This window comes from Caretta caretta, chromosome 10 (genome assembly GCF_965140235.1).
Source record: "Caretta caretta isolate rCarCar2 chromosome 10, rCarCar1.hap1, whole genome shotgun sequence".
Lineage (NCBI taxonomy): Eukaryota > Metazoa > Chordata > Testudines > Cheloniidae > Caretta > Caretta caretta.
The window spans coordinates 68,663,587-68,689,336 of NC_134215.1; the positions used below are offsets into that span (position 1 = coordinate 68,663,587).

Below are 25,750 nucleotides of genomic sequence, written 5' to 3' on the forward strand. Positions count from 1 at the left end.
ACTGGACAGTCTCTACGTAAAAGAATAAATGGACACAAATCAGATGTCAAGAATTATAACATTCATAAACCAGTCGGAGAACACTTCAATCTCTCTGGTCACGCAATCACAGACATGAAGGTCGCTATCTTAAAACAAAAAAACTTCAAATCCAGACTCCAGCGAGAAACTGCTGAATTGGAATTCATTTGCAAATTGGATACTATTAATTTAGGCTTAAATAGAGACTGGGAGTGGCTAAGTCATTATGCAAGGTAGCCTGTTTCTTCTTGTTTTTTCCTACCCCCCCCCCCTCCCCCCAGATGTTCTGGTTTAACTTGGATTTAAACTTGGAGAGTGGTCAGTTTAGATGAGCTATTACCAGCAGGAGAGTGAGTTTGTGTGTGTATGGGGGTGGGGGGGATGTGAGAAAACCTTGATCTATGCAGGAAATAGCCCGACTTGATTATGCAAAGAGTTGTCACTTTGGATGGGCTAGCACCAGCAGGAGAGTGAATTTGTGTGGGGGGTGGAGGGTGAGAAAACCTGGATTTGTGCTGGAAATGGCCCACCTGTTGATCACTTTAGATAAGCTATTACCAGCAGGACAGTGGGGTGGGAGGAGGTATTGTTTCATATTCTCTGTGTGTATATAAAGTCTGCTGCAGTTTCCACGGTAAACATCTGATGAAGTGAGCTGTAGCTCACGAAAGCTCATGCTCAAATAAATTGGTTAGTCTCTAAGGTGCCACAAGTACTCCTTTTCTTTTTGCGAATACAGACTAACACGGCTGTTCCTCTGAAACCTGTCACTTATTTACTTTTGTTCTTTGTTTTGGTGCATCCTGTCTTCTAAACTAAGTCATTCTTTCAATGTCTGTGCTTTCTTTTTGTGTATGGAAAAACACAGCAGTTGGGGGGAAGAGACAAAAGAAATGGCTGTTTTACAAAGCCATGAATTTTCACACTGAAATAGAGAGTTTGTATAATTAAGAATTAGAGTTGTGTAATGTACTTAATTAACTGAGTTTGAACACTCAGTGAGTGGTGTCTCAGAGGGATTTTGCCTTGTAAGGGGGGTGAGGAGAACTGAAAGTGTCAATCTAGTGCCTGAGTGGAACAGTGGGTGGAAATATGGTAGGCGAAAGACACAATTGATAGATAGCTTGGCAGGATATCATGGTAGGCACTGAGTCTGTATTAGGTGAGTTGAAAAAAATAATCTGTGCAAGCAGGGGAGGAATTAGGATAGAGTGAGGACAAACATGCAGAAAGTAAATGAGCCATCAGTTTGTGAATCAATGTCTTGTTCCATATATTCCTTGTTCAGTTTATTTTAGCACTTACCTTTGTTTAAGGAAACTTCCATTATGACCCTGTCATTGGGCTTTGTGGTGCTTAATGAGACGGCAGCACCATCTGAACTGAAAGAGCTGTTTTCCTTGGTTATCCGAGTGCTGGAGCTCAGAGACCGACATAAGTGTGGCGATAGGTAGCTAGAGGCAGAATACGGGGTGCTAAGGCTTGTCCTGACTGTAAGGGTGAGGAGACCCTTTTTGGCCTGCTAGAAAATAAAAACAATGAGTGGGCTGAGCTCACGTGCACCTTTTGGGTAAAGATAGAAATTGTGCTGTGAGGAGAGTGTGTAACCTTGAATTTTTGTAAAGCATCATAATGTGTTAATCCGTACATTGATTCTCCATTCAGTTCCAGAATTTCATCACCTGTTTTAAAAAGGAATAATTAAACTGTGTTACTAATTGCTATTCCCGAATTGTGTGAGAGACAAATAGCCAAGAATGATCATGCAGTAATGCATGGAGACGAAAATATACCACTTATAGCACTGATTTCAGTGGGACCAGATAGAGCCCTTCGGTGAGATTAAAATGCTGCTATAAATATTTTGTGCTCTAAATCAAATGTGTGAAAATTAAGTTAATGTTAGACTCCTCCCCGATACAGGAAATGATTGGATTTTTACATTTTCAGTATTGCCAACTCTCGCAATTTTATCCTGACTAGACATTTTGGATTGGGACTTTTTTCCCTGATTCATGAAAAGATACAGTTGCCAACTGTCTAATCACACAAATCCAAACACCTTTGTCCCTGCCCCTTCCCAGAGGCATCGCTCCTACTCCAACCCTTCTCTGAGGCCCTGCCCTGCTCACTTTATTCCCCACCCTCGCTCATTTTCACTGGGCTCAGGCAGGGGGTTGGGGTGCAGGAGGAGGTGCAGGCTCTGGGCTGGGGCCAAGGGATTCGGAGTGTGGGAGGGGGCTCTGGCCTGAGCCTGGGGCAGGGAATTGGGATGCAGGAGAGGATGCAGGGTGCAAGCTCTGGGAGGGAGTTTGAGTGCTGGAGGGGGCTCAAGGCTAGGGCAGGGGATTGGGGTGTGGGAGGGGATGAGGGGTGCAGGCTCTTGGAGGGAGTTTGGGTGCAGGAGGGGGCTCCGGGCTGGGGCAGGGGATTGGGGTGTGGGAGAGAGTGAGGGGTGCAGGCTCTGGCTGGGTGGCACTTACCTTGGGCAGCTCCCAGTCGGTGGTGCAGCAGGGCTAAGGCAGGCTCCCTGCCTGCCCTGGCCCCATGCCACTCCTGGAAGCAGCCAGCACATCCCTGCAGCCCCTGAGGCAGGGGGCAGAGGTCTCCACATGCTCCCTGAGTGCCGACTCTGCAGCTCCCATTGGCTGGGAAATGCGGCCAATGGGCCCTGTGGGAGCAGAGCCTACCTTAATCCCGCTGCACTGCTGACCGGGACAGGAGCTGCCCGAGATAAGTGGGGCCAGGGGGCTCCATGCACTGGCCACTCCAGGAAGTGGTAAGCATGTCCCTGCAGCCCCTGGAGGGGAAGAGAGGAGGCTCTGCAAGCTGCCCCGCCTGCAGGCACCACCCCTGCAGCTCCAAGTGGCCGGGAACTGCGGCCAATGGGAGCTGTGGAGTCGGTGCTCGGGGCATGGGCAGTGTGCAGAGACCCCTGCCCCCCTCCCCAGGGGCCGCAGGAATGTGCCGGCCACTTCAGGGAGCAGTGCGGAGCCAGGGCAGGTAGGGGCCCTGCCTTAGCCCCGCTGCGCCACTGGACTGCCCACTCGCAATTTTTCCCTTTGTCAAAATGGCCACCATCTCCTTGTGCCACTCATAGGCCTGAAGCCAGCAAAATAGATAGAGTCTATCAGCTTGTGGCAATCAGGCTGCCATTTATAAAGTTGGCTGCCACCTCCTGTTTTGAATGAGACTAAGGCCATTCCTACAGGCAAAATGGCTACCACTTTATGGCTCAGGGTACTAGTCAGGACATATGGATTGCAAGGGGCAGCAAAGACTCTGTAAAAAGTGGATGGGGGAGGGGAAGCAGGGCATTGGTGACAGCAGGCAGCAGATTTAGGTGTTCGGGGGGATGTGGGGGTGCAAAGGACAGTAACGGGGTGGGAGATGGAGAGATGGAATAGCAGCTTCCCTAGCTTGGGGTAATGATGGTTAAGGGGAGTCCTCTCCAAGCAGCCAGGGGAAGGCAGTGTCACAGTGTTGCCAACTCTCATGAACTGATCATGAGTCGCAGGATTTTGGCGCCTGTAGGAAGAGCTGTTGCGATGATGCCAGGAGCTCCTCCAATCCCATAATTTTCAGAGAGGGCACGTGGGTAGAGTTCTATGCAAGAGCCTTGGAGCTGAGGACACAGACCTGCCCTGTCACTGAGCCCTGCCTTCATGTATAGCCCTAGAGCAGAGAGAGTGTCCTAGGGGAGGGGGAGTTGGGGAAGTGGTGCTGCTGGGTCCCAGGCACAGATGTGTTGCTCTGGGGTCAGGGCACTAAGAGGAAATGGATGGCAGTTCCCCTATCTTTGGGGTGAGGCTTGGGTAAGTGGTGTCTCCATCTGAGCAGCTTGGGAGAGGCATGCATTTCTGTGGTCATTAAAGCTTGCCTTTTTCAGCTTGAAATGATCACATATCCACACTGGAAGAGGAGTAGAGGGAAGTCAAAAGACACGCTAAACAACATGATCAGATTTTTTTTAAAAAACCCACCCTCCTGATTTTGTGGGGTCTGGCTGATGATTTTTGATCTCTTGAGGTTGGCAATACTGCAGCTGAATGGCTAAAAACTTTGAAATTTCATTGAAAATGAAAATATTTGATTTCCCCACTCCAGTTTTCTGCTTAGTTCTATTACAGTGGCCAAAAAGGTAACTGAGTCACTAGCCTCTCTTCTGAGATTGTAAATAGAGGAGCCATGCCAATTAGAATGTGGATATTTGCCATGCAAGCAATGAAATTAAACTACCACCTCATTTCACAGCAGTCACCAAACAATCTTCAGGGGAAAACAACTTTCATTCACAATCAACCTGAGCTGGCTTTGACCCTTATGTCACCAATCCCACAAGCAATCCGATCCTCTTTTGTCCTACATTTTAAATGTCCTACCTTCTTGTAACCTTCCATCATCAGCAGCAGCTCCACTTGGAAAGATGGTCTTTACATAGATACCAATGGGCCCATAAATGCTGTCCTTCCCTCCAACAATACTGAAGCCCAACCCCTAAATTATGAAAGAGAGAGAGAGAGAGATCATGTTTATTTCTCATAATGGTTACATTATTTTCCCTTCTGTACTAAGATGCTACATGGGCAATAACAATTAGCAAAATTGTATGATGGACATTAATATGTTCATTACAAGATTTAAAACAAAGGTGGATATAGTGATCCCCAACTTAAAATTTCAGTTAAATATCTTCTAAGTTCTTCTTTATAAAAGTCACAAACCATTAATTTGATACTATATATGCACTGCAATAGTAACTTCTGATGATTAGAGCATAGGTTTAAGTTCCATACTCCTGACTCTGCCACTAACATAATGTGTGGCCTTAGGTGAGTCACTTAACCTCTTTTGCCTCAATTTCCCGACCCATAAAATGGAACTAATATTCACCTCAGAGGGATATTCTGAGACTTACTTCTGGGGGAATTCTGCAACGCTGCTCACACGCAGAATTCATGTCCCCCACAGGTTTTTTTTCTCCACAGAAAATACATTCTGCCAGGGGTTGCCGTGGCACCAGAACAGAGGGAAGCCAGTTCACCAGCCACAGGGAGGCTGCCAATAGGGAGGACAAGAAGCTGCCTTTCTCACAGTGCTCTGCCTGTGGGACCAGGTGAGGAGGCGCAGGATATGGTGGGAACAGACAGAACAGGGCAGATGGGGCTGCTGGGGTTCTGGTATTCTGAAGGGCTAGCTGTGGGGGGACATACTGGGGCAGGGGCTGAATGTGAATAGGAGTGCAGGGCCATGAGCGCATGGGGGTGGCTGAGTGTGGGTGCAGGGACAATGGAGGCGGTAGGTGGTTGAGTGGTGGTGTAGGGACACATAAAGATGGGGGAGGGAAGCATGGGGATCGGGGAGTGGGGGGCAGGGGTTGTGTGGGGGCAGAGCGTGGCTAAGTGGGGGTGGAGGGACACATGGTGACAGGGGGAGGAGGATGCAGGGCCACATGGAGATGTGGAGAAGGGGTGGTTGAGTGGGGGGTGCAGGGACACAAGGTGATGGGGGAAGATGTGCTTGACTGAATGGGAGAGGCTAGGGGTCAGACAGGATCTGCATGGGGGAAGCGCCCCAACTCCCTAACAATCTCCTCCCTCCCCAAAAAAACCCTGTTCCATACTTCTCCCACTCACATCCAACAACCCTTCAGGTTCACTCCAGGCTCCTTCCCAGCAATTACTTCCCTCTCCCTCAGCTCCTCCATTACCCCTGAGTTTCCCAAACCCTTTGTACTGCTTCTGAGGAGGGAGGGAAATATGTTTCCTTATTGTAGTTTAAACGAATTATTACTCAAAGTTTTATATTAATATGCCTAGTAAGAAAACTATTTGTCAAAAAAATTGAATTTCTGAATCTTTTTTGTTATCTTTGTTGTTATAGACATACTTGACAGGCATTTTGAAATAAATTGAAATTGGTGTATAATATTGTGTTATTTTGACCAAAACAATAAGCAGAATTTTAAAATGTTGTGCCAGGAATTTTTAATTTTTTGGCACAGAATTCCCCCAGGAGTAGAGATTGTACTTAATTACTATTTGTAAACCAACTGGAAATCCATGGATGAAAAGTGCTATAGAAGTGCAAAGTATTACACACAATGAGGCCCTGATACATGACTAGGGCCCCTAGGTGCTACCGTACACAATACAGATGATGATCATAATAATTTATTTTATTGAATTCCACAGAAGGACTTTCTGATAGTAGTCACTACATCTGTAATGGACATTGTTATTTAGAAAGAGATCTTAATTAGAGAATTTACAGGCCTAAAAGGCCTCTGTTTAAGTTCTAGCTTCCATATTTTATGCATCCCAGTTACAAATGAAAGTCAGTCAAAAAATAATCACAAATAATGCAAATGTGTGGCAGACAGAGAGCAAGAACACCCCTTTGGCATTTTTATTTGTAAGAGTGATAGCAATTGCCTCTCTCTGTCTTGCTAGATATGGTCTGTGTAAATCTAAGTTTTGTTTTTGTGCATGTGTACATGATTTTACTGAGGGTCTTGCTTATGTAACTATGCTTTATCACCGACTGCATCTTGTGGAGTTTCCTGGCTTAACAAATCAGGATGATGCAAGCTGCAAAGCACTAGATGATATAAACAAAGCTGGTAATACGTTGCCATGGAGAACATGCTCTAGCTACTGTGCACACATGTGATTCCCATTAGCCTCAATGGCAGATATGCACGTGCATGGAGAGTGAGCCCTCACGTAGATTACAGTAGATGTGCTATGAAATACTGCAAAATCCGAATCGAGCTGAAGACAAATTGCACTAAAGAGCCAATCCTGCAAGGTGCTGAATTCCCTCAATTCCTGTTAAGTCAGCACCTAACAGGATAGAGTTCAGCTGTAATCTTGCTGTGTGAATGTTTGGTGTTTGTGAAAGGTGACAAATCAAAAGCTTCTGGAGGCTGCAGTCCTTTATTTACCTGGAGGTCAGATATGGAACAAGCAGTGCATTCTTCCCCACACTGCCAGTCCACCACTGTCTGTCAGCTCTGACTTGGAGGGAGCATCTCGAGAAGGGAGAGGCTAATTCAGTCTCCAGACCCCATTCAGTCAGTGCCCCGGCTGTTAAGAAGGATGCCAGTGAATGTCAGCTGTTGGTGGTGATTGTGTCCATTAGGAACTGGCCTGTGACCACCAACACACGGCACAGACCACCAAACAGTCAGCAGAGGATGGTGATTTTTAGTCACTGGCTGCCCAGGCCCAGATTGGAACTGGCAACCCAGAGGCGAAAGGCTCCCTGTCCCGTTACCAGCCTCCCTGCACCATTCGCTCCCAATTTGATATGTACCTTTATACCGGGGAAGGTGACTAGCATTCTGTTTATGGTAATATACACAAGCATCTCACCTTCCCTTGGCCTTTCATCAAAACAATGTTTGATATTACGGAAGCCTGTGAGCCACAAGACGTATGCGTTAACTGAGCAGTGCTCAGTGATCTAGAGGGTCTTGAAACAGCCTGCAAAGAGAAAAATAGTTTTAATGCAGTGCCAGGCATTTACATACCAGATGAATGTGTGCAATTGCTCTGTGAGAGTACAGTCTTCATGGAACAACAAAGATTCCACAGGCAGAACATGCTGGGTTTTAAAATGTTTGTTTGCATGATTCAGACAGCTCGTTTCTCCAGGACCCAATGGGCTACAGAATTATCTGGAACATGTCCTGGTACTTTAGTCTTTTTTCAGATGCATAGGATATTCAGCTAAAACCCTGAGCTCCTTATAGACTATGGGCTTCATTTTGAAATTGCTTAAATCATTTCTATGCTTGTCTAGCTACTGTGATCCAACCAGATTTAGAATCTAGACCCTAGAAGTACTCTCTCATACTTGAGTCATATTATTTGTGTTGGCATTTGATATGCCCATGCCAAAATTATGTGGTTGCACATTTGGGTCACAACAAGCACTGTTATGTAAGGGCCTGAGTACAGCACTGTGAATCCAGATCATCTCCAGATTTCTATTCTTATTATTTACAGCTATTACTCAAAGCTCTAGTCTAGTCAAAGCTGTGCAATCCTGACTTTGCCATTGACTAGCTCTGTATCCTTGTCACCATTTTTCTGCCCATTTCCTTTGCCATCGAAGGGTGAAAATAATATAAACTTTTACCCATAGCATCTTGTTGTTGTACACTATTAATTAATGCCTTTATAAGTGCTTCAAAGATGTAAACAGCCACATCCTGAGATTAAGTACCAGTACAGAATTCTTCCAGTGAAAGAAGTAGTTCCGTTTTGCTTGGATCTATTCAGTGAGAAGCTGATAACCAATCTGCAAGTAGTCTGCTTCCCTCAGTTTAATAGATGGTGGATTTCTTAATTTGTTTCCAGCCCATCAGGCATGACCAGTTTTAATATGAGTCTGTATCTGTAGTGATATACATGTAAGCAGGGTCTGAATGAGCTCTACCCTGACACCCAGCGATGAACTGGGGAGCAAGACGTCAGGGGCAGACCATACTTGCCCTAGACAGAGCTGCTTTGCCAAAGTGATCAATTTTGGCAGGTTTGGGGTTACAACCCACTCTGAATGCAGGGGTATCCTTATTGCATGAGTAAAGGGCAGCAGAACTTAGTACTGTATGCCTTGACTGAACCTCCCTTGCTAAGCAGGGAGTAGGGATGCCAAATCCCAGTAACGATGAGAGCGGATGGGGACTGGTGTTCCTACCCGGCGGTGTGCGCTCTGCCTAAAGAGTCCTAGGCTCCATTTGACCCTCCCCTCTCCAGTGTTTAAAGACAGAGCAGATTGGACTTGACTGAGAGGCCTTGTTTCTGTTCAGTGATTACTAGAGCTGAAACTACTGATGAGCAGGTCTAGGAGCTAAGCTTTGGACGTGGGGTGGGGACAGTGCTGCAGTGAAAGACAATGAAGAGGGAGCAGCACCGAGGTTCCCAGGTACCCAGTGAAATCACTGAGCGCAGGACTACGTTGGGGGACCCCAGACCACGGCAAGCCGCAGTGGCAGTGATAACAGTGGCAGAGATGAGGGTGGTAGAGGTGGCAGCAAGCGGCCAGCGATGGCAGAGATAACAGCGGCGGCAAGCTGTGGCAGAGATAGCAGCGGTAGTGAGCCAGCTGGAGAGGCAGCAGCAGCAGCTAGGGCATGGCTTGATGCCCTGCCCCCCCCATTCCCACCATGGGTGGTGGATAGACCCATGTGAACGCACCTCTGAACTCCGGGTCTTTGCTGACTAAGGTCAACCAACTGTGAGTGGGGAGCAGTGGAGGGAGAGGGGAAGGGCGTGTTGAAGGGACGATCATTCGTTGGGAGTTTCACACCACGTGATGGGAAACTGAGGCAAAGGACACCGCCCAAAGTACTGGGGGTGGGTGTTTGTTTATGGCTACATGCTTTTGAGCGGTGGTTGTGGTGTTTTCTCATATGAATGCTTGGTTCCCTTTCCTTTTTAATACAAGTTTTTCTTTTGTTATACACAGACTCAGTGCTTGCAACTGGGGAGGTATTGCCTCTTAGCGGTGCCCAGGGATGGTGTTTAGTTTTCTCTGGTTACTGAGTGCGGACTTAAGCCACTTCTGTTTTGTATTGTTCAGAGGAACCCCTAGATATTGAACCTTGTTGCTGCCAACTCCAGCTGGCAGAAAGGTTACATACATAATGAAGACGTCCTATATGAACATTAACACGAAGCTTATTTAAGCACTGAATCAAGTTATTATCTAATGCTAAGTATGCATGAAGTTCAGCCGGGCCAGAAGCATGTGCAGAGAAGCTGTGAGAGTTCTGATTTTCTACAAATTTGTTTATGCAGCGATGTGAAACTAACAGCTGCATGAGGATCTAATGTATGGAACACCCATCAAGCATTCAGCTTCTGCATATGTCAGGAAATGAGGCTTGACGAGTACATGAGAAGAAGCTTATTCGTACAGTACCATAGAGAGAGTTATGAATGTGAATATCTGGGAGATGGCTGTGTAATGCCAAAAATATACTCAGTGAAAGCTACATCTCCGTCAAAACCCTGGGCGGTAGCCCATCTTCCACTAGGGACCTGAGATATGTGCAAGTTTATACACAGTTTGTTGAAATTCATGCCCCTGAGGAAGGGCCTGTGTAAAGCTCTTCAAGGTGCAGAAGCATTGCAATTTCTATATGTGGCCAGCAGGGTGGATCAGCCATTCAGGGGGCCTCTTCTGCTGTCACGGTGGCAGTGCTCTCTCCTAGCTCCAAATAGGTGAGAGGGCTATGGGGGTGACCAAGGGAAGGGACAACAGCATCTACTCTCCTGTGGATCCATTGTAGCTGGAAAACATGCATAGGGGATGATCAGGAGCAGCAGCTGCTGGAGAAAGGACAACGGAGGGGCTGTGCTGTCATAGAGCCTTTCCTCCATCTCTGGACCTGCACCTCACACAGTCAATTCAGTGTGTGGGGGGGGGGAGGGGGGAGTAGGCAGAAATTTCACCATGGGGAGGGCATCCCTTTCACTTGGGATGGCCCGCTGGCAGGGAGCATGGCTGGAGCGACTGAGGGATGCACTGATTCACTGTATCCCTAGTGCAGTCCCCAATGGCAGGGCCCCTAAGGCGGGAAAGTTTTGGCAAGGAAACTAAGTGCAACTTAGCTGGAGTGTTCTTGTTGAGCCTGATGAATGTAACTTTCTAGTGGTGTGTGATTTCCTGTTGCACTTACCGGACCTCTTCCTACCAAACAGTCTAGCTGCTGAGAGAGTGACTTCCGGTTACTGTAAAGAGAATGGGGCTGTCTGTCTCTATATGCTGTTGATTTCTTTGTCACTGGATAGTCAATTTCCCCCATCCAGTAAGGATTTACACCTACAGGAGACAGAAGGCATGACACCGTATTTTTCATGAGCATTAGCTTCAAACACTTCTGCATCAAACACTTGACTCAATAAATTCCGTTTAGAAAGATTTTTCAAGTTGTAAATATAACTGTACCAGGCAGTGATGGGATTCCCTGAGCCACCATTAAGAACCAAACCTCACAAGCTTCAGTTGCACCCAGTGACTTCACACGATCAACTGCTGGGCACACTCAGCTAATAGAGAGAGTTCTGCATGGCAGACACACAGGGCCTTGTTCAAAGACTGCCTGCTGCACATACATTCCATTCACTTTTATGCACAAGCTTCTGCATCCATAACCCTCTCTCTCCATATCAGGGGCTCGTTACAAGGGAGCATCTTAATTGCATCACATGATGCACTGAGAGCAAAATCACATTACCCCGAAGTAAAGAAGACAGATACAGTTATCACAGAATCAAAGATGATACAGATGAAAAGACCTGTTAGCTGAGCCAATTCCTCCTTCTGCCAATGCAGGGTGAGACTATTATATGCATTTCCCCACTTTCCTTGAAAGACTATTCCACAACCTAACAGACTTCACTGTTCGGCAGACTTTTTTTAGTAGATACAGGTTTTCAAAAGACAGTAGGCTGGATGTGTATTTTTTTCCACAGCAAAACCCTGGGCGCAAGATTGTGGAAAATCTGCCCACTGGTGCACTGTGTCTACACGGCTCTGCTCCACAGAGGGACTTGCACCCAGCCTGTGCTACCACAGTGGTGCTGGCCAAGTTGTGGGGGGAGGGAGAGAAAGGAGGGGATGTGCTGACTCCGCATCTCCCCAGGGCAGCCTCTGCCAGTGTGGGATCCTATGAAGCCCTGACTGCAAATTCAAGCTCCATCCTTGGGAGAAGCAGCTGAGAAGGACAGCGGTGCAGACACTACCTACACTTCCCCAGGGGTGAGACCCTCTAGGACACAGCAACCCCAGCTGTCTTAGAAGGGGGTAATCAGGCCCAACCACCTAATGCTAGACTATGTGTCCACAAAGGGGTTCTGCTGGCATAAGCCATGAGGAGGAGATCAGGCAGCTTGTACCTGGATAACGGTGGCATTTCTATCTGTTACAGGCTTTCACAGTTTGAATCACTGGAGTGTGCTTCTGTTCATGTCACCTATGCCAAACAATCATAGGAGGCCAGAACCTGATCCAGCCTTTCTGGCTATAATAAACTGCTGCATCAATGACCACCCTCTGGCCTATGCCATGTCTAGTAGAAGGAATATGCAGTGCAGGGGGACTGGGCAGGTAATTCACCTGTTTAAAATTTTAACATGCTGACATACAGAGTATAGGATTGGGTTTTCTGGCTGTGCCCTGTTTCACTACTGCTACCCTTGCTGTATTGTTTCTATGCTTTCACCTATGCTGTGTACAGGCACATCTGGATTTTATTTTATTACAAGCTATTTCAGCTACTGCACATCCCCATAAAGTTTCTTTTCTGTCTGTTTATATCTATCTTTGCATTTCCAGTGTGCTCATTGCCATGGTATCTGGGCAAAAGTGAAACGTCTCCTAGAGACTCAGCTAAGTTGTTAGTTTTAACTATTTCACTCGAAAGGCCATGTTGATTACATTCAATGGAAAACAGACAATAGCATTGTGAATAATCATCTCCATCTGACAAATATTTTACCAACAAAGCACAAAGTAAACTGAAAGGGTTCATTATTTGGGGAACATGTATCACTAGTCTGTACATTTGATTAGAGAATAGATACTGTCCTCAGCCCATCTGAGTATCCCGGAACACTATTACTTTTGTTTCCAGGAATTACAACCAGAAAGGGAGAGAACATCATAATGTAGTTCATAAACTTTATGTCCAGATGTCTCATTTAATGCAAACATTTAACACAGCCTAACACTAAAACTACAGCACAGAAGTTAACACTGAGTTAAAGTGACATTTCCAACATAAAACTGATACATTTTAAAATGTCACTGCCCCTATTACTAACAACACTCGAGAGTATGGAAATATAAATAATTTTAAAGATCTAATATATTTCTCAGCATTTATGCTGCTTGTTTCCTTTTTGCATTTTCACTCATTCTCTCAAAGGGACCTTCAAAATTGAACCTACAAATCAAGCTCATGTACATCTTTGCACACAAACACAGTGGGTGAAATCCCAGTCCTACAGAAGTTAATGGGAGTTTTGGCATTATCTTCAGTGGAGCCAGGATTTCACTTGTGTACCAGCATACATCAAAACGTCAGATACACTGTGCGTATGTGTGTGTGCAAATAGCTACACAATGAAATAGGTGTGCCCATATTTGTGACTACAAATCCGGGAGGCACACTTGTAAATGTTACCCGTATTAAAAACTTGTTTATAGTCAATTGCAATACCTGCTTCTCAAGTATTGGTATATGTTGCCTTTGGGAATGATAACACTTAAGAGGAATGTTTAAATTAAAAATGTTTTTTTAAAATTACAGAAGTGTTTTTGTTAATGTTAATTTTAGTAAAAATCAACCAAAGCTTTCCCCCACAAAAAAATAGTCTGAACCAGTTCAGGGTACCTTTAAAATATGCAAAATGGTGTGCATATGTAAGTTGATACATAATTTTTATGTACAGGGATCATGACTGATAAGTATGCATGGATATCTGAATCCATTCTTTAATACTAGCTTGTCATGCAGCATGAGTCTTACAGAAGAAACTAGCTAAAACCCTCCAGAGTAAAGCTTGGCAAAAAAAAGCTGTTTCTTTCAACATCATGATATCGTAACCTGAGAAAGTTTCATGCATTTAAATTTCCCAAGAGAATATATTTCCTCTTAGAAACTTACTGGTTGAATTACTGCGAGTCCTTTGGCAGCTGGCTTTAGAGTGCAGAAAACAATTAGTTTGTATTTCCATTTTAACAGGCCTTTCATTACAGACACCTGTTGAGGATTCCTGAAAAGAGACCCAGAATATTTTAAATACAAATCTGACCTGCTATGTTTTTACTGAGAGTGCTAATCACTTCACCAAGTGCAACAACAAAAACATGGAAGTTAATCTCAATTTTTAAAAAAAATTCTCACAATTCAGTTTGCACAGACTTCAGCCTGGATTTTAACTTATACCCCAGAACTTGGGCAGGAAAGCAGTTTATCTGACATAAATGGAATGATAAGGGATGGTGATTCTAAATTATTTGTTTGATCGTATTTCTTTCAAAATATCAGAAGTAACTGTAACTTACCTGAGGACTAGTATGGAAATACATGCAGTTTAGAAGTTACATTCAGGATGCTAGGTAAAAATGAGTCTATCTCCCTCTTCTTCCCCCACCCGCAACAAACCTACAAGAATATTTTCATTTCTTGGTAACTCCAGATATGCTGCTCTAAATATCAGATGTGACTAGTGGTTTGATTTTAAAGGGGCCTGATTTTTGGAGGGTAGATGATTAGCACTTTCTGAGAATCGGTCCCTTTCAAGGAGTTCCAAGATAGGCACCCAAGATTACTTTGAAAACAGTGGCCACTGTGTTCAGCATTTATAAGCTTTCAATTAAACAAATTTGTCCAAAATAGCTTGGGAGTTCAATGGGAAAAGTAAATGATTACACCCAACTAGGAACCTCGACTCTAAGCATACTTTAAAAATAAGAAGTTTCGTCCATCTATGGATCTAGGGAATGCAATTTATTGCAATTAATAGGATTATTGAGCCTTATCAGTTCTAAAAGAATGATAAAAGGGCACTAAAATTGCATGGAAAAACCTCTCTCAGTTAAATCATTGGGGAAATAGCTATGACAAAATCCCATGTATGTGACAAACTATCACTTTGCATAAAAAGCCAAGCCAGTTTTACTCAAGGGAATCTTGCAGGGGCTGAGGAGGCCACAAAATGGTATAGGAGCAGGGTCTATATGTCATAAGATGTTGAGGGCCAACAACAAGATGTAACTTACTTCTTGAAGTCTAGTTTTAGTAGAGCTGTTTGGAAGTATCCTGTCACAGTGAGCCACTGAATGGTAACGCTCCTCTTCAGCAGCAAGTGGCACCATTGCCAAATCATAAAAAAATACATCCTCTTTCCGGCCTGCTTCCCCTAGTGAATTCTTTAGAATAAGAAGCACAAAGAAGAGTCTGAAGGGTGCGTTGTGAAACTGATTTTTATAGGTTTTGGCTAAGCAGCCGGTTCCAGAATCTCATTTCCAAAATGTTTTCTGTTCACTTTTAGTTTTATTTTTCAGCCAACATAATGTATGTTTTAAAGTGCACAGTGGGACCTAACCAGGCTGAAGCTGTTGGCTGCTACCACAGTATAAATGTTAAATATAGCCTGCCTTATAAAACATAAGTCCTCTTTGATTTTGAAAGGAAAAAGAAATAAACCCCTGGTTAGAGTCTAACAGACCTCACGGTGATAGACAATGTACAGTATGAAGATGCTAAAAAGAGGCACACTCTAGGCAGGACTGCAGACTTCAGTTCTCATTTCTCTAACTAAGCCTGTACTAGCTACATGAGTTTCCTGGGCTCTAGATAACTGAATGTTTTTTTCGTTAACGTTTAGGTCCCAATCCTGCAATGAACACCTGCACAAACACCATTGACGTCAAAGGGGCTCCATGCAGATGTAAGGCAGGGAAGCACCCCCCTGGAACTCACTGCAGGAGTGGTGCCTTAGGGCTTGTCTACACAGTGCTTCAGTCTGTACTAGCGTGGTATAATGCCTTTTTTAATGCCTTTACTATATGACAGATTATTGGGAGAGCAGCAATAACTAAATTAGGGAAATACAACCAGCACCACTCAGATGTGTGCTTGAGGGTAGGTGTAAACTGTGAGATCTGCATCCAAATGGTCTACCCACAAAAGATCAAAGGGCTTCCACTGGAAAAGGGCTTGTTTGTAATACTCCTGCCTCACTGTCCTGTTAATGCTACCTCGTGCTCTCTGATCCCGATGGCAAACCCTAGCACTCTGTAGCAGTGGGTCCCACAGCTATAGAGCCTTGGATCCAAACTTGGTGGGTCCTTGGCCCTTTCCCAGCCCAGGTCCTGGATTCATGGATCTTCCATTCATCCACCCCAGCTTTGGTCAGTCTGTACATAGAAAACACACAGTGGTGGGGTATGTGCTTATGAAAGGAGTGACTGTATAATCCCAGCTAGAATTTCTAAGGGCTGATGGCTCCCCATAGTCTCTGTTTGTCCTGGAAGAGCTACACTGAAGGTTAGCAGACTTAGACCACGTGAGGTTTGGGGGAGAAAAAACAAATGTTCCAGATATTCAGTGCACTGATTCCTCTTGCCTTTCAGGTAAACACTTTTGAAATGCCAAGGAGATGTGGAGTGGACCACAGCCCTCCTACTTACCTTGTTAGCAATCACCAAATTCACCAGTCCTGTTGCTGATTGAATGAGAGATTCAGCCTCTTTGTTGGTGAGCTCATTAAGTGATTGTCCATTTAGTGTTAACAGTTCATCCCCTGGGCTTAGACGACCATCCCTTTAAAACACACACACACAGTATTACAGATCCAAGAACAATACAGCATAATTGAGATTGTTCTTGGTGTCTCGCCCACAAAGGCACATGAAATCTCTCCTTTCCCCTGCCGACTTGAACACTCTCATGCAGGGGCTGGCTACAATCACAGATGGCTCCCTGCAAGCACTCCTTAGTGCACAAAACATCCCAAAGAGCTCCCTCTTCCCCCACCATTCTAAGCTGTGGAGAGGACTGTATACTGTGCTCTCTAAAGAGAACCCAGGGCCATAATGCCTTCCAGTACATCTGGTAGCATGGTGGCCTTTACCAAGGGCTATTAAAGAGGGGACACCATAAATCTTTTACAATGCACAAGTTAGCCTCTTTCTAATCAATGATTAGATAATGCATAGAGAGTACACTTATAAAGTTTGTGGACGATACCAAGCTGGGAGGGATTGCAAGGGCTTTGGAGGGTAGGATTAAAATTCAAAATGATCTGGACAAACTGGAGAAATGGTCTGAAGTAAATAAGATGAAATTCAATAAGGACAAATGCAAAGTACTCCATTTAGGAAGGAATAATCAATTGCATACATACAAAATGGAAAATGACTGCCTAGCAAGGAGTACTGCAGAAAGGGATCTGGGGGTCATAGTGGATTGCAAGCTAAATATGAGTGAAGAGTGTAACGCTGTTACAAAACAAGTGAATACTATGCTGTAATGTTTTAAGCAAGATACAAGAAGTAATTTCTCCACTCTACTCAGCACTGATAAGGCCTCAGCTGGAGTACTGTGTCCGGTTTCTAGGTGCCACATTTCAGGAAAAATGTGGCAAACTGGAAAAAATCCAAAGGATAGTAACAAGGATGATTAAAGGTATAGAAAACATGACCTACAAGGAAAGATTGAAAAAATTGGGTTTGTTTAGTCTGGAGAAGAGGAGGTGGGGGTTGGGCGGACGAGAACAGTTTTTAAGGACATAAAAGGTTGTTACTAGGAGACATTGTTCTTGTTAACCTCTGAGGATAGGACAAGAAGCAATGGATTTAAATTGCAGAAAGGTCAGTTTAGGTTGGACATTAGGAAAAACTTTCTAACAGTCAGGGTGGTTAAGCACTGGAACAAATTACCTAGGGAGGTTGTGGAATCTCTGTCATCAGAAATTTTAAGAAATGGTAGACAAACACCTGTCAGGGATGGTCGAGCTATTATGTAGTCCTGCCTTGAGTGCAGGGTATTGGACTAGATGATCTCTCGAGGTCCTGCACCTCTATGATTCTATAATCCTTATTTGCAATTAACATTGAGAAGAGTTAGAGCTGAGCATGGCTGCATGTTTTATTTCTAATATGTTTATCCATTTCTTCAGCTCAGTGCAATGTAAGATGTTTCCTGTGCATCACTGCGTTCCTTTGGATTTAAGATCTTAAAGTGCAGCTGGTGTCAGACGATGGGTCCTTCAAAAACCATCAAGTTAGTCCATAATAAAAATTATAAATGAAGTACCTGTGGGCAGCGCCCCCATTGATCACTTGGCTGACTGTGAACCCTTTCCCAAGAGAAGTGCAGTTGGGGGTTCTCGAGACTTGGATCCCCAGGCCATCATTTCCCGTGGCTATACAAAGCCTCCAGATGCAGCCATCCTGGTTCAGGAAGATGAAGACAAAAACTCTTTATTGCATCAAAGTAAATATGCAGAGAATATTTAAGTTATTTACAGTTTGATTTTTTAAAGCATCAATTTTCTTGTTCCTAGATCCAGATTATTTCTAAACACAAGAAAAGTAGAAGCTGAATGCAGCTCACTTCTGGGTAGATGCTGTTGTGTAAGACAAACATCTCAAACAATTCTTCTCCATGGGACTGCAATGACTTCTGATTACCATAGGAAAAGATTATAGTATGATGTGTTTTGCCATGAAGAGGCAAGAGAGCAGCTGACAGATTTTGACAATAGGGATGTGTGAGATTTTTTGACCATGCCAACTGGAAGGAAAGGGAGAGACAAAAATACTAAGTTAAGTATGCTGGGACACATTTATACTTGAAGTCCATGGAGTATTTTTCCCTCTGTTTTATTGATACAGTTAAGTGTTTTCTCCTTACTACACTACAAGTGATTAATGGTCCTGAAAGAAGTATCAGCCCACCCCAGGGGAACAAAAAGAGAAAGAGTGAGAGACTGAATTCCAGTAATACGTTAAGAATAATCAGCCCCTAGTGGCATTAAACTGCCATTTTTATTTTGTTAATTTGGCTTTATGCACTGCTGAGAAACTCATGTGAATACAAGGGCAAATTTTGCTTATAGAAGCATACATGAAATTCACTAGGAGTCACTCATGCTTCCAAAAACTAATGTGGGATCATAGGGTCTGGTGAGATTCTTGCACTAGGTTCATGGCCAAATACCTACAACCTGGTAAAGCCTGTGCAGTTGGCAGTGCCATGGGCTGGGACAGCTAAGGATAAAAGCAGTAGTGGCCGTATGGTCCGAGGAGGTGCCCGAACAATGTGTGTTTCATTTTATATTCCGAATTCAGGCTTGGATCTTGCAAACCTTTTATCACAAAAATACTTAGTCCCATGACTAGCCCCTTTGAAATGAATGGAAGTGCTCACATGAGCAGTGAGTGATTCTTCATACGTGTCAGGGCTTGCAGCACTGAGCGCTTACATTTGGAGGATTTTATTTTTTGACTCCTCAGGGCAAATTTTCAGCCAGTCTCAAGCTCCACTCTATTCAGAGACACCGCCCCCCATTGAAACCCACATGCGGTCATGCTCCGTTCCCCAGCTTGTGTACAGGACTTAGATTCCCATCCTGCAAAGAGAACTACTTGATTTCGAGTTGAGTTAGTGGAGCTCCATGCAGGTGGCCGCATGGTTTTCTTTGCAAGATCAGAGGCTTAGATTGTAAATTCTTTGGGGGCAGGGACTATCTCAATATATGTTGTCCATATACGCAATGGGGACACTATCCTGACTTGGATTTCGAGGCAGGTGCTACGGTTATTTAAATGTCAAATAATAATAATAATAAGAGGTGATTTGGATATTTTCCTGGGCCCAATCATTTGTATGCATTAAATTAGTGAGAATGCAAAACTGGAAGCAAGTTCTGTTGTGTGTCTCACAAAAACTAGAGAACAGCTATAATTTTTGTTTTAAATCCCTTTTTTACCATCAGGTTTGGTTAATTTTCAGTTTAGCTCTATCTGTCAAATACATTAGAAATTAATTTTTGTTGGAGGGAGGTGTAGCAATTCGTATGTGTTGTCCGCATTTGCAGTTTGGAGTCCCGGATATAGATCATTATATTAAAATCCAAGTTCTAGCAACATGACATAAAAGCTTTAAAAAATAAATATTAGACTGGCCAATGTTACAGCAGCCAATTTGTTTGGGCTTTGCTCTTTAATGTCTTTTATTTCCTGTCTCATTTATTATTTTATATGTAAAAATGCTCTGCTGGTACTTCCAGGAGCAGAGCAGATATTAGTTTTGCCCCTTTTTTTAATGTGTCCTGTTGGTTTTGTCCGGTGACTCATAGCTCCAGGCCTTGCAAACGTAGAGAACATGTTAAAATAAAGTTGGCAGGTTTGGTGGGTGGGCAGGTGGGTTCCTCCTAGGGCACCAGACCTAGTCATTACTGGAATGTATGTTTAATGCATGTCGGTTGCCAATGAATAAAAAAATCTTTCACTTATAGGCAGCTTTGCCATACAGAGCTTAATGAAGCTGGTGAAACATGTATTTCACATCTGTTCAAATTTTATTGACCCCAAGCATGCAAATAAAATGAAGGCCTTTCAATAGTGCACTGTTAGTAAGATTACATTTAAGCAAAAAATCTCAGGCTGAAAGAAAAATCTAAATCAAAGGAATATCGCAGGATTTTTTTGGAAACTTTTGTGTATAGATTCAGCTGATCTTTCATGCTTTTCATTTTGCAACCAATTTTCTTCATTCTTATCATACCAAAGGCCAAATCTCAGGATATTTTTATCTCTGCCATTTCAGAGATTTCCTTTTCCATCACTTTCTCATTAGACGTTTCTAGCTGAGAGTCCTGTCTTGAAACATCTCCTTCCAGATGCTGTTTTGAAATAAGCGTAACCAGGCCTTCGCTGGAAAACTGAAACACTTTCGTGCACTCTGAATGTAACTCACAATAGTTAGATTGTCTGAAATGAAATACATGGCTGCACATGGGTGGTTCAAGGAAGATCTGGTAATCACTTAACCAGGCATATGATGATAACCTGATTGACTCTGTTTAAAAAACAGTAATAACAATATAGCAGTGAGTGCTTAAGCTTCTATAGCCCGCTGAATACTAAAGAGCTGTGATTTCTGAGTCAATGACCGATTAAGAGAATAGAGCCTTTTTGAATTTTCTTCCAGAGAAATTGTATTATGTCAGTTTTGAAAAATAGGGCCAGAGGCCTCACTGGTGTAAATCAGCAGAGCTCCATTGATTTTGATATGTTCAGCTGAGGAACTGGTCCTTTAAAAACTTTTAGACAAAATTCCATTTATTTTCCTAGCATCTGTCTGGGAATTCCCTTTGAAATTAATAAAGGTACCAGCTGGTACCTGTGAAAAATCCATGGGATAGTGGAACTGTGCCATTGGAGGTAGCCACCCCCTCCTGCCCTCTCTGTTTTACCTTCTTTTCACCAGTTGCCCTCCTTCTCAGTAGTGAGATTATGAGATCAGTGGTACATGAATTAATCGGCTGATGCAACAGGTGGGGCTTGGGATTCAGGTTCCCACAAAACCCTGGCTATGGCTAGTTGATGGATAGAGAGATGGGTAAACAGATCACGCAGTATAAATAGATCTGTCTATTCATCAGCTATCCTTAGCCATGTTTTTTCTGGGAACCTGCCCTACCTGTTGCGTCACCCACTTACTACATGTCACCTCACTCAACAAGTTTAAGAGATAACCTGTGTCTGATCTCACAGTCCCATTTCTGGGAAGGGCAGAAGGGAGAGGACGGAAAGAGAGAGAGAGCACAAATGAAGAAAGTGAAGGAACAAATACAGCCTCCCTCCCAACCAAGCTTGTCCAGCTGTCATGCCATAACCCTGTTTCTGAGACATCACAGTCTTCTGCCATGGAAATCATCCCATCACAAAGAATGGGTCAAATCATCCTCTCCTGGAAAGTGGGAAATTAACAAAAAATATGCCTGGATGATGATGCAAAAATAGTGAGTTGTTTTTTTCTCTCAGGCATGAGAGATTGAGGGCCACATGGAAAAGGCCGGGGTCTGGTTCTGGAACCACACAGAGCCCTACGATCCACTGAAATCCTGACTCCAGTCTTTTGGCTGTTGGGCATTCACGCAGAAAACCTTCCCCTCAACATTGCCCGCTGTCCTGGATACCCCCTCTCCCTCAGTAGCCCTATTGCCATGGCTACTATTACAGTGATTGGGTGTTACATGCCACTGCCCAACATGGGTGATGGTGGCATGTGCAGAAGAAGCCACATATCATAATGTAGTGCTGCCAGAAGCAGTAATAAACTAGAAAGAGATTACTGCTTGAAATTGCTTGGGTGCTCAAAGGACCATTCCAGCTCGGGTGAATGTCCCTCGTCCCACCCATTCCTCACCATGACTGACTTTGTCTCTGATTTCTCAGTAGCCCTATCAGATATACCCTCCTTCCACAGCTTTTGCCTGAGTGTCAGGGCACCAAGTGTCATCAAGAGCAGAGAGGCTGTAAAGCAGATCTTCGTATTTACACACCAGTATCCTTACCATTTGGTGCACACACGGAAAGCCAGGAAGTTACTTTGAGCAGCACACGACAGGCGAACACATTCAGAAAGGAGCATTCTTTCCCAGTGACCATCCCACTCAGCGATGTTATAGACTACCAGCCTTTGGCTTGCCATTCCATTTTCTTTGTTGCTTTTTTAGCCAAGGTCATAGTAGTTTGAGTTGTCTGCACTTTTAAGTACTGGATGTGTTGAAAGATCACAGCACACCCAGTAGAACTTACTTAACAAAATCCTTAACATTTGTAACACATAGAAAGAGAATTCCAATGAGTGAGAGAGGTCAAAATAGCCCATATCACTAGCCTCCCAAAGCTGCATTTTCAGACAGCTACCGACCAGCACAATATTTAATGATCTTAGGATTCCCTTGTCTGACATCAGAGATTCACCAATGCTAGACTTTAAGGCCAGAAGGGCCCCTTGCGATTGTCTAGTCTGACTTCCTGCATAACACAGGCCATAGGATTTCTCATAGGACCCATCCGGATGAAGATCGAGGTGCCTTCCTCGCTTGGTGAATACTATTAAGAAAACTCTGAATACTATTCTTGCCATGAGAGTTGATCAAAAATAAAAAGATTATGTAGGCATCTAGAAGATTTGGAAAACATTTTCATTCCATGGCATTTCCAAATGGACCAATTTTCAGTTTCCAGACAACCTTTTGTATGGATGTATATTTTTATAGAGATATAGGGAAGTTTGTCTCAGACAATATCAAACTCACTTAGAACATAGCTTCATGCCAACTACAGAGTAATCAATGAGGGACCTTTGTTTCACCCCAGGCCCATCTACCCATTGGGAACATAGAATTGCATACACCCCAGTTTAATCGCTGAGTATACATTCTGAAATTATTAACGCTTTAGTTGCTGGGTTAAAATAATCCCCAAAATGCATACTGGGGACTAACCGTGCTTTGAATATTCCTCCTTGAAAGCAAAGGCAAATGGTTTAGAACCATAATGTAATCAGAACGTCAGAAGAACCTTTCCATGATGTTTTCCATTTGAATTTACATCAAAGTGTTTGTTTATTTTCATAAGCGGAATAAGTGCCCCATAGTGAGACCGTTACACAAATTACAGTTCCCGGGATTCATTTGAAACTCAGCCACCCGGTATCAGTTATCAGAATTGGCACAGTAGACTGAAAATGTTGTGACTTTGCCTAGAAATCAGTTATGAAGCAAACCTAATACACAACACTGTCTGCTACTTTATAATAATACACATATCAGCGTGGTGAAAACTGTATGTAACCACACACCTAAATGCTGTGTTTTCTGCACTATTGTTGCTTTAATGGTACAAATCACTAAGATGGAGCTGGGATAATCTGCAATGGCACAAGTCACTTGTTACACTAGCGCCTGCTGTCTGCACCAGAAGGTCCTGATTTGCATTGTGCTCAATTTCTGTTTGTTAAGTAAGATTCTCAAATGAAAACCATTTTAGAAGAGCAAAGTAGTAGTAGTATTCTCTGTAAGCTCTGAGGATAGGACAAGACGCAATGGGCTTAAATCGCAATAAGTGCACTTTAGGTTGGACATTAGGCAAAACTTCCTAACTGTCTGGGTGGTTAAGCACTGGAATAAATTGCCTAGGGAGGTTGTAGAATCTCCATCACTAGAGATTTTTAAGACCAAGTTAGACAAACACCTGTAAGGATGGTTTAGATAATACTTAGGACTGGTCTTCACTACAGAGAGATGGGTGCTGCTGCAATCGATACAGCAGGGATTGATTGGGTCAAGTGAACACCCTCTAAATCGACTGCAGACCACTCTCCGGTCAACCCTGATACTCCAGCTCTTCGAGAAGACTAAGGGAAGTTGACCGGAGAGCGTCTCCCGTCGATGCAGTGCAGTGAAGACACCGGGGTAAGTTGACCTAAGCTACGTCGACTCCAGTTACTTTATTCATGCAGCTGGAGTAGTGTAACTTAGATCAACTTACCCCAGTCATGAAGACAAGCCCTTAGTCCTGCCATGAGCACAGGGGACTGGACTAGATAACCTCTCAAGGTCCCTTTCAGTCCTATGATTCTATGATTATGATGCAAGTTACATACAATTGTCAGGGTCTTAGTAAGCTGTCAGTGTGGCCCTCGAGACCACAATAAACAAAATAAAACATGTCTTCCAGGGATAACAAGTGTTGCCTTAGTTTCCACACTTCCGCCTACTCACAACTGCTCTGTTTTGACAAATGACAAAGACCCTTGTAGTACTTTTATTATTCTTGTTATGGTCACTGGTTATCAAAATTATTTTTATGTAATATAAATGATAGCTGTAATCAGATCATGGCACTTCCTATTATACTTACTGTACTGTGTCGATACATAGAACTTGCCAAGTATTTGCGACAAGAGTATGTACCTGAAACTGGTTGCCTGAAATAAAGTGATGCTGGAAACACTGTGTAATTTAATCAAAGTGAGAACACTAGTGAATCATACACGAACAACAGTGTAAGGCTCAGACAGGAACATAAATTCTTCCACTGCGGGGCCTGGAAGGAACTGCTGTTTGAGAGTTCAGTGCTCTGGATTTTTGTGGAGGGTGTTCACACCTTCAGGGTCATGGGCACCAGGCACACGGCTGCAGGTAGTGTAAGGCAGAAAACTGATGGACTAACACAATAGTCTGGCACAGCTGTGTGCCCCAGTAATGTAACAGAAAAATGGATTCTGATTCCTTGAAATGAGAATGGGCCATGCATTGACCAGTGAATTTCTGCAGCTGATTATAGAGAGCAACAGAGAGCCTGACGCCTTGGGACCTGAAGAAAATCACTGACTCTCTTCTTCTGGATATTTGAGGATAGGGGTTTTAAGAGAGGGCCAAGTGCTCTCTAATGCATACTGCACTAAGGAGCAGGTTATGACAGACCAGTGCAACATAGAGGGGATGTATCAATCACCTCACTGCATATTGCAGAGCCTCAGCAAGATGACACAGACGGGAGAACAAGGTAGATGATGCCAGCATCTCTGCTCCCGTAGGAGGAAAAATGAAGACTTGATGGCATCACCATGAGTCCACACAGTATACAGAAGGTTAACAAGTGCCACCAGGGAACACTTACATTGCTAAAGATGAATTAATGTATAACTGTTCTCCAGCGGCAGCAGCTAACTTGACTACCATAAATTCAAGGCACCTGGATTCTCTGACTTGACTATCTTTGGTAAAATGGTGAGAAGTCAGATGCTGGGAAACCTGGTGGCAGTTATTGGAACTCAGGGTGCTTTGGGTTTGTGGATGGACAAGGTGCAACAGCTGACAAGCACATGAGAATGCACTGTGCAAGGAAGGTAGAGTGGAATCCTTTGGCTGGCAGAGGCCAGCAGCCTCCTTTCATTTGCAGAGTGAGCTCACCAGCCAAAATGTGGAATGTTTCCATGCTGGAGGAAGGGTGTGGTTTTGCAGAGCTCCATTGTGATTGGGCGTCTTTTGGGGCTGGCTCAATTTAAGTCATTTTTTTCTTTCCATTGGAATGCAGTAGAATATTCCCCGGGGGGGAATGGGGGGGCAGGGGGGCTCTGTTTTGAGACTGAAATGTGCACTATATTCTCCTGATTCCC

The 25,750-nt window shown here is 43.9% G+C and overlaps 1 protein-coding gene across 1 annotated transcript in view; it reads right to left on the minus strand.

The window, feature by feature from the left end:
• IL16 (interleukin 16) overlaps window positions 1-25,750 on the minus strand; it is a 64,227-nt gene that overhangs the window by 20,690 nt on the left and 17,787 nt on the right. The window contains exons 5-13 of the mRNA XM_075133149.1: window positions 17,864-18,000; window positions 16,237-16,369; window positions 14,824-14,973; window positions 13,706-13,814; window positions 10,715-10,857; window positions 7,398-7,508; window positions 4,404-4,518; window positions 1,630-1,703; window positions 1,327-1,543 (exon numbers count right to left, since the gene is read on the minus strand). Of these exons, the coding sequence (XP_074989250.1) occupies window positions 1,327-1,543; window positions 1,630-1,703; window positions 4,404-4,518; window positions 7,398-7,508; window positions 10,715-10,857; window positions 13,706-13,814; window positions 14,824-14,973; window positions 16,237-16,369; window positions 17,864-18,000 (1,189 nt within the window). The remainder of the gene's footprint in view (window positions 1-1,326; window positions 1,544-1,629; window positions 1,704-4,403; window positions 4,519-7,397; window positions 7,509-10,714; window positions 10,858-13,705; window positions 13,815-14,823; window positions 14,974-16,236; window positions 16,370-17,863; window positions 18,001-25,750) is intronic.